General features: G+C 44.0%; 1 protein-coding gene across 2 annotated transcripts; it reads right to left on the bottom strand.

The window, feature by feature from the left end:
* Window positions 1-8113: 8113 nt before the first annotated feature.
* On the bottom strand, window positions 8114-10784 carry OTUD1 (OTU deubiquitinase 1). Of its 2 annotated transcripts, XM_075922521.2 has the most exons (2): window positions 10186-10784; window positions 8114-10104 (listed from the first exon to the last, which is right to left on the bottom strand). In XM_075922521.2, the coding sequence occupies exons 1-2, from the start codon at window positions 10525-10527 to the stop codon at window positions 9301-9303; spliced, it is 1146 nt and encodes a 381-aa protein (XP_075778636.2). In that variant the 5' UTR covers window positions 10528-10784; the 3' UTR covers window positions 8114-9300. The 2 variants fall into 2 exon arrangements, with proteins under 2 accessions (XP_075778636.2, XP_006119597.3); XM_006119535.5 differs by having other exon boundaries at window positions 8114-10782.
* Between the last annotated feature and the right edge of the window lie 2288 nt (window positions 10785-13072).

The following is a 13072-nucleotide window of genomic DNA, read 5'->3' as shown; positions in this document are numbered from 1 at the left end:
GGAGTGTGTGTGGTCATTAGGTGTATCAATTGATTACATGACTATATGCTAGCATCCCTGGTTGATTGGACAAAAGGAAAATGACAGCCTTCCCTGCATTTAATACCTTAAGTATGGGACACTTCCCACCCACTTAATTAGCCTCATCACCTACAATTGACAGCTACCTTTCCCCCTCCCCTTCTTTTTCTGTTATAAAATTCTGGGTTTTTGTTATTCCCTTCCCGCTCATCTGATGAAGTGAGTTTTGCCCACATAAGCTTATGATTTTATTTTTTATATAAACAGAAAAGAACTGGTTGAAAATTTTGAAAGTGGAAGGCAGCTTGAATGAAAGTGACCATGAAATCATGGAAGTTCATGATTCTAAGGAATGGTAGAAGGGAAAACATCAAAACAGAGACAATGAATTTCAGGAAGGCAGATTTTAGTAAACTCAGAGAGCTGGTAGGAAAGGTTCCAGGAGAAGCAAGACTAAGAAAAACAACTGAAGAGAGTTGGCAATTTTTTAAAGGGACATTAAGGGCCCAAAAGCAAACTATTCCACTGCACAGAAAAGATAGAAAGTATGGCAGGAGAGTACCTTGGATCAACCAGGAGATCTTATATGATCTAAAAATCAAAAAGGAGTCTCATAAAAAGTGGAAACTAGGTCAAATTACAAAGGATAAATATAAGCAAACACCACAGATATACAGGGGCAAGATTAGAAAAGGAAAGGCATGAAACAATCTAAATCTAGCTAGAGACAAAGGGTAACAATACAAAGTTCTACAAATATAGCAGAAGCAAGAGGAAGACCAAGGACAGGGTAGGCCCACTGCTCAGTGAAGAGAGAGAAACAATAACAGGGAACTTGGAAATGGCAGAGGTGCTTAATGACTTGTTTTGTTTTTTACCAAGAAAATGGATGGTGACGGGATGCCTAACAGTGAATGCTAGTGGAAATGGAGTAGGTTTAGAAGTTAAAAGTTAAAAATTACTTAGAAAAGTTAGATGTCTTCAAGTCGTCACTGCCTGATTAAATGCATCCCAAAATACTCAAGCAGCTGACAGAGTCTCCAAATTCCTTGGAGACATGATAGTTCTGCCTGGGTTTAAATCATTTTTCTCTCTCAGCTCCTGGTTTTTCCCCACAAAGAAAGCAGGCAAGGAATCTATATCAAATTCAAATTTCATCCCTCTCTGTCGACTGGTTCTCCCAGCCTCCTGGCCAACACCTTTGCTAGCTACCTGAGTTTAACCCTTAGTCAGTGGGTGCTGGTCAGCACTCCTATCCATTACAGGACTTTGAACCCTAAACCTTCAATATTTCTGTACAGCATGAGTTACATGGCTGGGAACAAGAGAAGGCTATTGTGCTAACATTGGGGACGGGCAGCTGGAGCTGAATACTCCATTTGGAGGTAAGCACAGCTCTCAGTCTTTCCTTCCCACTCCTGTAGATAAGATACTTCTGCCCTACATGGTGCATATGCTGTTGAAGGCTGCTTTGGTATGATGTAGGCCTAGCTTATTAACCATTTGCATGCCAAAAATAATAACTGAACAATATCAACTTTTCTGATTAATGCATCAGACAGAAGGGAAATGGTGATTTAACACTTCTCTCACTCCAAAAATTTAATATGTGGTGGCAGGGCTTCTCTTGAATTTTATTTGACAGGTTTTTCAGGAGTTTGGTTTAGTGTTTTTATGTGCACAAATGAGCCAATTGTCTGTGTAATAAGAGCAAAAACAAAACTGCAATTATAGTGTATGCTTTCCATTAACTATCCACATTGCAGCAAACATTAATGTACAGATGACAGAGACTTTGTATAACGCTGTGGAATTTTAGAAACGTCAAAATGCACATAGCCATATAGATTCAATGCACAGTGCCATCTGAGGACCTGAGAGCAAGGCTGCCAAAGTTGGTACATTCATACAAAATTGGTACTATTTACCTCCTGTTGTACGTTTGGTACAACGCCCGCTATTTTTTGTATGTTTTAGGAATTTTCTGTTAAAAGTATAACTTAGAGGCTTCTGAGCAAAAACTTACATGTTCCATGCTCATTTTTAAAACATTAACATTTCTTACATCTGATACATGTTCATTAATATCTTTTCGGTTTATTATGCAAATGAAGATTGGGGAGAGGAGACTGTGACTACATCACAATACACACAATCATGTGATGTATTCCTCCGCTTCACGTGGGCGCGGCCCTGGCCCTGCCGTCAGTTTGAGTTGCAGTGACGCAGTTAGCGCTGTGTTCCGGTTACTCGGCATTGTTTGCTTACTTTTACAAGTCCTTTGTAAACATTTTGTGTTTTCACGTTGTTTTTTTGTGAACCCATTATAAGTGAAGAGAAAAATATGGATATTCGTTCAGGTAGTGATGAAAATGATAAGGATAACACTCCTAAGAAAAAGGAACAAAAAAGTGTACAGCTTCTTATGACCGAAAATTGCCGTCGAAATTGTTGACACATGAAAAATACAACTCAAGTAAAGGTTTCTGCAAATTATGCAATTGTGAAGTTGCTGGCAGTTTAAGTCAAATTGAAAGACATGAAAACATAGAAAAGCATAAAAAAAAACCTAAAATCTACAAAACAAACTTCAGAAGTAACTGACATTATGAAACCTGGTCCATCCTCTATTCACTCAGCACAGGTGCTGAGCTTAAACTGTGTAGATTTATCGCAGAACACAATTTACCTATAGCCCTTTTGGATCATTTGCCTGGCCTCGTTGCAAACGTTTGTCCAGATTCAAAAATAGCAAAGGATATCAAGTGTGCTAGAACCAAAGGAACATACATTTTTTCTAATGTGATCGGTGAATATGACTTCAGTAACCTAGTATCTAAGTTGAAGGTGACAAAATTTTCTCTTATTATTGATGAGACACATTTCTACTATCAAACAACTTGTTCCGGTAGCTAGACATTATGATACTGAAGTTCAAAAAACAGTGGACAAACTTCTAACACTTTTAGAAATTAAAGACACAACTGCTCTTGGAATTTATAACTGCATAGAGGCGTTTTTTAACAGTAATCAAATCCCCTTTGAAAACCTAATAGGATTTGCCAGCGATAATGCTAGTGTTATGATGGGAAGCAAAGGAGGAGTCCAGCATCTCTTAAAACAGAAAAATCCTATCTTCATACAACTTTGTGTTTGCCATTCTTTGCACTTGTGTGCTTCTAAAGCCTGCACTGCCCTGCCACATTTAGAAGAGTTAGCCAGAAATATTTTTTCATATTTGAGCAATAGTCCTTAGCGCCTAAATGAATATAAAGAATTTCAAACATTTACAAATACCAATCCTCAAAAAATTCTCCACATTAGCTGCACAAGATGGCTTTCCCTTGAGCAAGTGGTGAAAAGAATTTTAGAACAATGACCTGCACTTTTATTGTTCTTTACATCTGCTGCATTAGAAGATGGCATTCCTATGGCTTCAAGAATTCTAGAGAGATTACAAAATCCCATTATAAAAATGTATTATGCTTTCTTAGCTTACACTTTGCCTGACGTCAATAAGCTCAATTTGGAGTATCAAGCAGAAACATTTAGAATTCATAAGTTAAAGAATTCTATTAATACTAGTGTTAAAGGGATTCTCAGTAATTTCATCAAGCAAGAAATTTTGAAACCTAATGATATAAGTAAAATCAATATTAATGATCCTTCACCATCTCAGGATAGATGACATTTATTGTGGTGCCACTGTAGAAAGCATTTACCTGGATAATTCAACAAAAATTTCCCAGAAAGAATGCCAAGAATTTTGAGTAAAAATTTTAAATTTCTATGTTTGCCTTACAAAGCAGATGTTTCAGCTCTTTTTATCTTGTGAATTGTTTGCAAAATTGGAGTTGCTTGAGGCATTGGACCCAGCTAATGTTATTGAGGGAAGGCCTAAATCAATTATCCCACTAGTTATGAAATTTTCTAACCTAGTCGATGAAGAACATTATGAACAAATAAATAAAGAATGGAGAGAGCTGACAATGCAAGATCAACCTCCTAATGCTGAAAAAATGCCTAAAAAATTTTTGGTTTCACATATCTCAGGAAAAATGCAGTGACAAATATCGCTTCTCTCTGTTGTCAAAATTTATGATCAATCTTCTTTCATTGCCTCACTCTTCAGCAGCTGCTGAAAGTTTTCTCCTTACTCAACAACATTAAAGTTAAAAATCGCGCATCTCTGAAAATGTCCACCTTAAAGGCGTTAATAAGATCTAAATCTTTACTTTAAGACATTAACTGCACAACGTGGAATCCACCAAAAGAGCTTTGTGATAGAATGCAACATAAAAGATGGTATAGTAACGAAGCAGTTGACAAAAGAGTTCTCTTTTAACAAAATATAAAGGTAAGTTGAATGTATTTCCTCCATTTCGATGTTTTAGTAAGATGTAATGTAACTTAAATGTATTTTTTCCTGTTTAAGATGTTTTATAGGGTTTATATACTGATGTTTAAAATTTGGTACGTTTGTGTGTGTTTTGGTACCTTTTCACGAAAAGTTTGGTACTATTACAAAATAAATTTTGGCAGCCCTGCCTGAGAGGTATGGAGGAATTGGCTTTGCTAGTTATTCATTGCTGTAAGTAAAATGTGTAGAAGTATTTTTTTTAACCCTAAGGCTTCTCACACTCAGAAAATATTCTGGGAGTGGAATAGGTGTGTAGTGAACAAAGAGGAAATTGGAAGTAAAAAAGAAAAATGAATTTAGTGACATTCAGGGTAGTTTTTCTTTATTTTGTAGTTTGAACCGCTCTGTGAGATTCTACACCTCCCCTCCCCAGTTACCATCTAACATTGTACCCAGCGCAACTTTTCTGTGTTTTAATTTGCTTTCCTTAGTTACTCTGCAACATCTAGCAACCAAGTATGCTCTCTCAAGTTTATCTTTTGTTTTGTGAGTTAAAAAAAAAAATCACTTTTTTTAAGGTGATTTGATTCTTGTGTCCTGGTAGGTCTGTCAGTCTGTATGTATCTGCATGCCTTAGGGGTCAGCTAGTAGAGCCTGCAGCTTGTTTATCTCTTTTCCAGCTCTTTTGGGGCAAAAGAGCTTGGGCTACCCCTGGGGGTGGTTTCAACTGATCACTTTGGTTTTTAGGGATAAAAAAAGGACTTGATGGTGGCAACTTGTTTACTTCTCAGACCCAGGGAATCTGTGACTGGGAAGTTTTGGTAACCAATGCCTGTAGAGGCAAGGTTTTTAAGCTCTCTTGTGGGACCTCACCTTCTGCACATCTTTGCTAGCTATCTGAGTTTAACTCCTTAATCACCGGGTGCTCATCACACTCCTCCCATCCATTACTGACCCGTAGGCAGCAAACCATATGGACCCATGGGGCCTGGACACCAGAAATATTCCTGGCCGAGGCTCCACCAAATATTCCTAGGCTCCACCAAAGTGTGAGGCTGAGTCTCTACCCCAGCCCCGCCTGCCACCTCTGCACCAGGGATATTGGCAAACGTTTACTTTCATAAATGCATAACTGCTGGATTTTTCAGTGCTTACACTTTTATGCACAGTGGGTGAGGTGGGAGCCAGGTTAATTAAGGTGGCTCCCTGCAAGCACCACCTCTGGCCTGCCTGCTCCCACCTCTGAAACAGAGGCAGCAGTGTTGGGGGAAGAGGGAGGCAGTACTGCAGGAACCAGTATGCACAAGGAACCAGCTTTTAAGATAGTGCCTCTCACCAAGCAGCAGCTCTTGCCTGCCTTCCCCTGTGCTGCTGCCTCTGTGGGAAGCAGCTGGGAAAGAGACGGGAAGAGGAAACAGGAGACTCCGCAGAAGCCATCATGTGTAGGGAGCCAGCTTAAAAACTGGATTGCCCCCAGGCATCCACTCCTGTCTCTCCCACCCACCTTGGTAGCTCTAATACAGAGGCAGAAAGGAGGGGAGATGCATGCAGTCATTAGGATTAACTGATGAGCCCAGGCTTATCAGTTAATTGTGTAACGACTAAACACTAACATCTCTACTCCACACACACCAAAACAGAAAAGCGACTTTATGCTCTTTCACTAATCTACTACATGCATATACTACATTTTATGAAATATTAAAAAGGCTGAACTTTAAGAGGCTTCTCTTAACTGTTCACAACTTGGGTCCCACCTCAAAGATATTTTGGAGTTGCTAACCGCTTTATTCCATCTGACAAAACTCTTGTCTTAAAATATACTGTCACACATGCTTTTTGCTCACTAATAACTTAAGCAGTCATTAAAAATGCCAACGTGTCCATGGGGGCTCCCCAATGTGTATCGGTGTGGGGTACAGGAAAGGGTTCTGACCTGGGGCAAGAGACTGGGGTGCAAGAAGAGGTAAGGGCTCTGGCTGGACAGCAATTACCTAAGGTGGCTCGTCCACTGTTCATGACCAATGAGAGCTGTAGGAGCAGCACCTTTAGGCAGCCACTTACAGCAAGATACTGGCACTATCAACCCAAGGCAACCAGACAGTAGAGCAGGAGCAAGAGTGAGGTTGGCACTACTTTTACACCTCCTTCCCCCCACCTCTGCTAGGAGAGGGTATGCTGTTCTTACCTCCACTTCCCTGGGAGACATGCTGTGCACACGCACTTCTGAAGCCTGCCAAGGAGTGTCATCTCTTGGACCTGGAGCCTGAATTACATTATTTTCAGAGTTATTTTCAGAGTTACAATCTCCATTCTTGAGCTGTCTGTAACTAGGGTTCTACTGTACCAGCAACAGACACACCCCAATATGCACTATGTTCTATCAGAACTAGAGTACTAAGGAACCCTTCAAGCTGGTCGCTAGAGGAAACAGAACTGCACTTAATTTATACCTATTTATACTTTAATAGAAATAATACAAATAAAAATGCACAATAAAATTCCCCTATAATAATTTACCTACCCCTCTACTCCTTTAGAGACTTCCCGCTTACCTGCAACTGCTAGTGCACAGCAAAGCTGAAGCAGATTTTAAAGGCCCTAAAAAAGGAAACAAAGGATTTTATAAATTGTTTACGCATGGAATGTGTCCAGTAGCTTTGTTACAGATGTTATTCTTTATATTGCACTCAAACTCATTAACATAGCTGAGTATTCTTTGTATGATAAACAGATGCTATTGACCCCAATTTAGCAAATCATTTAGATACCCGATAATTAAGTACTGTTTGGGTCCTTAAAGTTCGCTGTCTTATGTAGCTTTCCCTAATCATTATTCTTACAGCTCAATATATTTTTCGTTTAAATACGTGTGCATATATTTTTGCACTGAAATAACTTCTCGGAATTTTATCTCTTTGCAGAATATTCAATGAAGTCTATGATCAAACATGAGTGGACTGGCATCTACTGATGGAATCTGACTCTTGTACATCAGCTAACCAAAGATGAAAATCAGTCCATTTTAAGTGTCACACTTGTTTAAAAATAAAATAAAAAGGGACACAAAAGCCATGAAATTCTAATTAGTATAGCCTCCTCTTATTTAAAGCTATTGTTCTTAGATACAGCAGAGAGGACAGCACCCAATGCATATCTACACTACAACAAAACACCTGTGGCTTGCTTTGTTCATCAGACTAAGGCTCCAGAGGGCTGAGGCTATGTAACTGTAGTATAAGACTTCAGGACAGGGCCAGATTCTGAGTTGCTATGAAGAAGACAGTCTAAGAGTCCAAAGATCTACACCGCAATTTTATAGCCCCATAAACAAGTGATGTGGGGCCAACTGCAGGTGTTGTTTGGTAGACATACCAAATATTACTTGCTATGGATCCTGCAGCTGTTCTTTCTTGAACCATTTTATAACTCATTTCTAGTCTCATTCAAAACACATCTGCAACACCACTGTTAAAAATGTTCTTCTAGCCTTTTTGGATATATCCAAATAGCAACATTAGCCATAGTGAAAACAATCTTGAGTTTGAAAAGCTTAAACTATTCATATAGAAACCATGTTATTAAACCTGCAAATAGTATTTTTACAGTCCCATCACAGACCAGAACTTTTGTTGTCAGTTTTGTCCCTCCCCCCACGTGACTGCAGTAAACAAACATTCCTCTACAAACACTATGCAACTCTGAAGAACCAAAATGTAAAGAGAAACCAAATAAAATTATACACTTTATTCATTCCATTTTAGCTAAGAATATTCCTATTATACAAATACTGTAGTAATTCAAAAAAATTCACAAAATAAAAAAGTACAAACTGCATTACTTAATAAATAAGTCTAAAATTAAAATTTACAGGAGATTTAAAAGAAGATAACTCAGGTTGGAAACATTTATTGTTTGACCCAGCAAACCATACAAGTCTTGGTTTAAATACTTTTTACATAATATAGGACAGTGCATTATATTCTTGATTGAGAAAGAACATCAAATAAGTAAAATATTGTGATAACAGCTGGTGCCAAGAGAAAAGGGCATTTAAAATGCAAGTGCCAAGGGGGGGGGGGGGGAGGGAGAGAAAGGCATGTGAAAAAAAGTAACTCAAAATCAGACTGATGTGCAGCCAATTCTTAACAAAGCTATAAATTATCACAACATTCTACATTCAATTTTAACAGAAATTTAATAAAATATAAATGAAACAATGGGTGAATCACCCAATCAACCAGAGGCCAATTTACTCTAAACAGTAATTAAATATGGAAGAATCATAATTGCTCCCTGTACCATTCATGAACAACTACATTCCAACTGGCTTATAAGACTTGTTCTGTGCTTGAGGCAATCAATTCAACTGTTTGAAGTAGTTATTTGCTGGAAAGCAAATAAACTTTAGCTAAACCATGGTTTGCATAAAAGTGCAGCAAACTTTCAATCAAGGAAAGTGGTCCACCTACCACTCAATCTGGCTGACACCAATTTCATTTGGTAGAAATTGTATGGGTCAAACCACAGCCAAAAAAACCCTTAAACTATATTTACAAAATAAACCTCATACAAACTTTTTTGGCTGAAAGCCAGATGCCAATAGAAGATGTAGTAGATGAAGGTAACAGTTTAAAAAAATAATGTGCAAAAAATACATTCTTCTATAAAACTGAGAACTGGAAAAAAACCACAAATATACATGGAGAATCTATTTCCAAATATCATGGGCTAATTTTATACAGGAGAATATTACAAATACCAGATTTGTTCCTTCCCCCCCAGTTTAATATTGTAGGGAAGCTCCTCAGTCCGGGGCATGGCTGCTTTAGGAAGGATTAAGGCATCACCACCATGGCCGGTGCAAACGGTCTCTCTTGAACCTGGAGCAGGGCACTAATCCCACGGGCTAGGCAGTTTCAGGAGCAAGTATTCTGCTCGATATACATCTTAGACAGCGACATAGCCATGGATTTGGCAAGCTCCTCATCCCGCCTCCTCTGCACTTGAGTTTGCCTGCACCACGCCTCATACTCCGGGTTGGGACACTCGCAGTCCAGCACAGCGTCGTAATGCCCATTGCTGAGCCAGCTCAGCCAGATGCTAGGCCGGGAAGGGTCCTCAGGGCCCAAGTAGTGGGCCATGGTGGAGACGGTGGGGCTCTCTGGCCTGCCGCCCGTGGTGAGATGAATGTTTATGTTCAACATCTGCCCCATGGCCAGGAGCTCAGGGTAGCCAGCCCAGGCACCGTCCTGGGCGGCGCCGATGATAAACTCGCCCACATCGCCCTCGATGATGGGGCTGAAATGGTGCAGATGGTCGGCGATGTAGTGCACGGTCTGCTCTCGGAGGTCGCTGTGCAGCCGCTGGTCCCCGTACACGGTCTTGCAGACGGCGCGATACAGACAGTTGCCGTCCGGGATGATGTGGAAGCGGAACCGGCCCTTGTGCCGCAGGTATTTGTCCTGCTTCTCCACCTCGGCCAGGTACAGAGCCAGCTTCTCGCTCCGCTCCGTCCCCTTCCTCAGGCTGGGTCCCTCCTCCTCTTCCACGAGCGGGGAGCAGGGCAAGGCCTGGCCACTGCTCTCCTCGCCGCCGCAGGTGGCGGCCGGGCCTGGCTGGGCGCTAGCCGCCGCCGCCTGCAGAGCCTGGCAGTGCTCGCTGAGGCGGAGGCTGTGGTTGCTGGGCTCCTCCGGGCGCTGCGGGAATGCGGCGGCCTCGGCCTCCCCGCCGGCTTGTCTCATGCTCCCCAGGATGTCCTCGAGCCAGGCGCGGCCGTGCGGGGAGGCCGGGGCCAGCTCGACGGGAGGCTCGGGGCGCTGCACGATGCGAATGGGCACGATCCTCTCCAGCGGCCTCCTGCGGCTCACGGTGATTTGCGCGCCGGAGCTGTACTGCTGGGCCGCCGCCTGCCCGCCGGGCATCAGCTCCAAGCAGGAGGAGAAGGCCGTCATGGCGGCGGCGCTGCCTCCGGGCAGCAGACTCTCCTTGGCGGGGCTCTCGGCGGCCGGGCCCTGGCCCACTGCGTCCTGGGAGGGGGGCGGCGGCAGGGAGACTTTGAAGACGCCTGCCCCGCCTGCTGCCGCTGCTGCTGCCGCCGCCCCTGCGGCCGGGTAGTGGGTGATCACGGAGCTGTAGAGCTGCATCCTCAGCCCCCGCGGGCGGCCCTTTTATAGGCGGGGCCGGGGCGGGGGGCGGCCGCGCTCGGGCAGCCGGAGAGGATGAGCCGCCCGGGTAAAAATAAACAAGGGCATCACCCCTCCCGCGGCGCGGCGGGCGGGCGGGCGGCAATTCCTGCTGCGCCACAGCGGTGGGCGGCCCTGGCGCGCGCGGCCTTTCTGGAAGCTACTGGGCGGCCGCGGCGGGCGGGCCTGGTTGTTTACCTCACTCCCTCGGCACGTTGGAAGGGGCGGGGCCTGGTGGCGTCACCGAACGCGGCCCCGCCTCCGTGGAACGTGGGCCGCGCCGTGTCCAGCCTGCTCGCTCCTGTTTGGAAATGGAGGCCGCGCAGCTCTCCGGCGGGGGTGTCAGTGTCGCTGCTGGAGTCACAGGCGGGCCCAGTCCGCCCTGCCCGCAGTCACTGCTAAAGCCACGTTCCTCTCCTCCCGCCTTAGTGGTAAAACAGACCCCTGCAGGTTTGCAGAAACTTGGGGGATGCCCAGACTGCTCAGAGCCTGCACCGCTCCCTTACTCACACTCTCTCCCCGCCTGCCTCAGGCTTCGAGAGGGTGAGTTGGGGAGAGGTGCTGACTCTTGTCTGGGGCAGGGAATGGGTATCCTGGGAGTTTAAGGGCTGGGGGGAGGGCGCAGGCTCTGGAGGGAGGGTGTAGGCAGTGCCAGACTTGCTTGGGACACTTCCCTCTGGCAGTGTCTCCTGGTGGGCAAGGTTTTCTGAGCAATGCTGCCTGCCTCCATGAGCTCCCCTATCCCCTGTGCATCCTGTGCCTGCCCCCTGGGTTCACGTAGACACCACCCCCTCTTTCTGGGTGCTACAGGGAGTGAGCAGCAGGAAGCTGTTCTCTGCTGAGCTGCCAGTGGGAAGGCCCCTGGGACATTTTAAGTTGCCTGGGGGTAGCATGTGGCATTGAGGCATTCACGGGCATCAGGGGGACACTGAGGGATGCAGAGGACTGGGCTAAGCCCCAGGCCAAGAATATTCTTGGTGCTGGGGCACCATAGGCCCATATAACTTGCTGCCTATGCCCAAGTCGCTATTTCAAAGTGATATAGTGCTTCTCTAGCTCCATTGAAACACACAGCATGAGGAGAAAAGGCAAAGACAAGGGATGTTTTTTAAGTTTTCACCTATGTTTTGGACTGAGTGCATAGCCCCTTGGGCTCTTCAAATCCTCACATATAATTTGGCCTTCTGTTGACGTGGCTAACACTACACAAACATCAGTGAAAGGGAGTGTGGGTTTGTTAAACTATCTGCAATAAAATTAAGCAAAGTTACCTTTGAAAAGGAAAGAGGAACATAAACGTGGCCAAAATATACACCTGTTTTCCCATTTCTTCTCCCATCTCTGCTGCTCTGGAGCACCTATTTGAGATCTTAGAAGCTTTATTTTCATCCAAAATCTCAATCACTTTGTCCCTTTATCTCCTTGTTCTCAGAAAAATCTGGCACTACCCCCAAAGATTTTCTGTTTCTGCCCGTTTATCTCTGGTTTCTGCCTACAGTTATTTTAAATGCAAACACTTAAAACAAGTGCAAGAGACTGTGTAGTCCAGAGTTTCTCAACCTTTTTTTATAAAGTACCCCTTTTTAAAAAAAAATTATAAGTACCCCCAGTACCCACAGTTTTCAGACATGAACAATTTTTTTCTACCATTGCAACACATTTATTTAAACAACTTAATCTTAGCTGGGCAGGCAATGAAATTTTTGGGTGTAAAAAGTACAAAAATAATAAAGCGCTGTGAAACTTAAAACAAAAAATCAGTTTTCTCCAAATTTTAGTTGTGTTGACGTGCCCCCCAGACTTCTCTCAAGTCCCCCTAAGAGTACTCATACCACTGGTGAGAAACACTGGTGTAGTCCAGTGATGGGCAACCTGTGGCCGGGGAACAACAAGCAGCCCACGGGGGCCTCCTGTCTGCTCCCCTCTTTCACATGACACTGGGGCATTGGAGCCCCCCTCTTCCCTACTCCTTTCCCTCCCTGCCAGCACTTCTGGAGCACTGCAAATCCGCTGATTGGTGATCTATCCCTGCTCTTCCCTCTCAAAGCCAGAACACCATGAATCAGTAGCAACTGTTCCAGATCTAGGAGGGAGGGAGAAGATCCAGGATGGAGTATGAATTGGCAGATTTGTGGTACTCTGAAAGTGCTAGGAGGGAGGGAAATGAGTAGAAAGTGTGATGGTCAGGTGCCCCAGTGCGCAAGAGGGAGAGGTGGGCAGACGGGGGCAGTGGGACTACAGGTGGAACCCCAGTGGGCTGCGGGCTCTTGCAGCCCAGTGTGGTGAGGTAGGGCCCCTCATGTGGCCCACTCCCTGTTCCTGATTCCCCATTGCTGGTGTAGACAATTTTAGTTTGTTTTAAATATGTTAAGGATTTATTTAAGATAAACCAAAAGAAGCCATGCTCGTCACCTGAAATAAGAGTACCCACAGTAAGATTGTGTCTACATTGGCAAGATTTTGCACAAAAGCAGCTGCTTTTGCGCAAAATCTTGCCACCTGTCTA

The sequence above is a fragment of the Pelodiscus sinensis genome, chromosome 2 (assembly GCF_052426305.1).
Source record: "Pelodiscus sinensis isolate ZL-2025 chromosome 2, ASM5242630v1, whole genome shotgun sequence".
NCBI classification, from domain to species: domain Eukaryota; kingdom Metazoa; phylum Chordata; order Testudines; family Trionychidae; genus Pelodiscus; species Pelodiscus sinensis.
The sequence above is the reverse complement of the archived record's forward strand: the minus strand, read 5'-3'. Positions and strand labels throughout refer to the sequence as shown.

Coding starts and splice junctions, on each gene's coding strand:
- OTUD1 (XM_006119535.5), bottom strand. CDS start 10,527: ATGCAGCTCTACAGCTCCGTGATCACCCACTACCCGGCCGCAGGGGCG.